Source organism: Arachis duranensis, chromosome 10, assembly GCF_000817695.3.
Source record: "Arachis duranensis cultivar V14167 chromosome 10, aradu.V14167.gnm2.J7QH, whole genome shotgun sequence".
NCBI classification, from domain to species: domain Eukaryota; kingdom Viridiplantae; phylum Streptophyta; class Magnoliopsida; order Fabales; family Fabaceae; genus Arachis; species Arachis duranensis.
Genome location: NC_029781.3, coordinates 80740365 through 80742065, shown reverse-complemented (window position 1 = coordinate 80742065; position 1701 = coordinate 80740365). Strand labels below are relative to the sequence as shown.

Here is a 1701-nt window from a genome sequence, read left to right as displayed (position 1 = left end):
GGAGGACAGAGAGGGTTTCGCGCTGGGTAGTTCGGTGACGATGATAATGGAGGAGAGTGTATACAGCGCGGCTGTGGGAGTGAGAGTGGGAGTGGGAGTGGGAGAGATGGGGAAGGATTCCTCTGCGGCTAGGAGAGTGTGAGAGAAAGGAAAGGTTTCTACGGTTTGTAATTAGAGTTTCTTTAATCAGTTTTTAATTATTTTAATTTTGAATTTAAAAAAGGAAAATTCTAGGAGGCAGCAATTTTATTAAATTTTGGCCAGCATGTAACCAGCAGAAAAAGGGTAAATCATTGGATGAAATCTCACACCAATCTCACACTATTAAATCATCATTGATGGCTATTTCATGGCTACCAATCACAAAAGTTACTGGCTCTTAGCATTGCTCTTTAAAAGATTTAAAATTAATTATTAAATAAAATTATTTAAAAAATTGGCTGATTTATGTTATTTTCCTATACTTTTCCAAAAAAAAAATTACTAAGAAACTTAATATACAGTGGGCTTTAACCATTTAGTATTTAATGCAAGAAATTCTCCTTCACGAAAATGGTAAGTCTTATTTTAATGTTAACCATTTATTGATTTCAATGATTTTGGTTTGGTAAAGAAATCATAATCAGATACTATTTATTATTTGAAAGATAATAATTTATTTCATTTGTATAAAAATAAATTATTATCTTTATAAAAATATTAAATAACTAAAATTGTATATTTAATTGAAATATAATTTTATATTTTAGAAATAAATTAATTAAATATATTTTTTATTTTCAACGTTTAAAAACGATTTATTTTTTAAAATTCAATCGTATTTTTTAAGATATAAAAAAATAAAAATAAAAATTATATTTAAAAAATAAAAATAAAAAATATTTTTTGCGAATCAATGCAGGGCTGCCAGGCGTGAGCGGTCGATGTGATGTGTATAGAAAACCACAACAATTTTTCAATCTATAAAAAGCATTATCCTAAGTTGTTTTTTTCCTTTAACAGTATATATATCACAAAATAATAAAATTCCTTTGAATTTTGGGGAAAGAGAAAGTGAGAGATAAAGAAGAAAAAGAAATCCTCAAATCAATAATAATGGAGTTGCCAAATGGTGGTGTTACGAAACCAGAGTCTCAAAGTAAAGAAAGACTCGCAATTTTCGAATTGGCACACATGATTAGTGTTCCTATGTCACTGGTAGCCATAATCAAACTGAAAGTTCCTCAAACCATTTGGCAAGAAGGTTCCAACACTCCTCTCTCCGCTTCGGAAATTATCACACGTGTGCATCCCCATGGTAGCGCTGATCCACACAATCTTCAACGCATGCTTCGCTTGCTCACAAGCTTTAACATCTTTGTTGAGCATCTCAACCCAAATGGTGAGAGGAAGTACACCCTAACTGACATTGGTAAAACCCTTGTTGATGATGATGAAGGTCTATCCTATGCCTATTACATGCTCCAACATCATGAGGTTTGTTTTTTAAATTATCTTTTTTGCCCCTTAATTACTTTATTATTGATGTTAAAACTTTTGATTACCACCATTGAGGGTGTGTTTAGATGGGATTTTTCGAAAAAAAATATATTTTTGAAAGATAAAAAGTCAGATGCAGGAAATTTTATACAATTTGAATGATTTAATTAAATTTTTATTTAATAATTTTTAGTTATTAATTTTATATAAAATTTGCTGTGC

At 30.0% G+C, this 1701-nt stretch overlaps 1 protein-coding gene across 1 annotated transcript in view; it reads left to right on the top strand.

Moving 5' to 3' along the window:
* Positions 1-993: 993 nt before the first annotated feature.
* LOC107470468 (nicotinate N-methyltransferase 1) overlaps positions 994-1701 on the top strand; it is a 2781-nt gene continuing 2073 nt past the window's right edge. Inside the window, exon 1 of the mRNA XM_016089865.3 lies at positions 994-1476. Coding sequence (XP_015945351.1) covers positions 1096-1476 — 381 coding nt within the window. The 5' untranslated portion in view covers positions 994-1095. The remainder of the gene's footprint in view (positions 1477-1701) is intronic.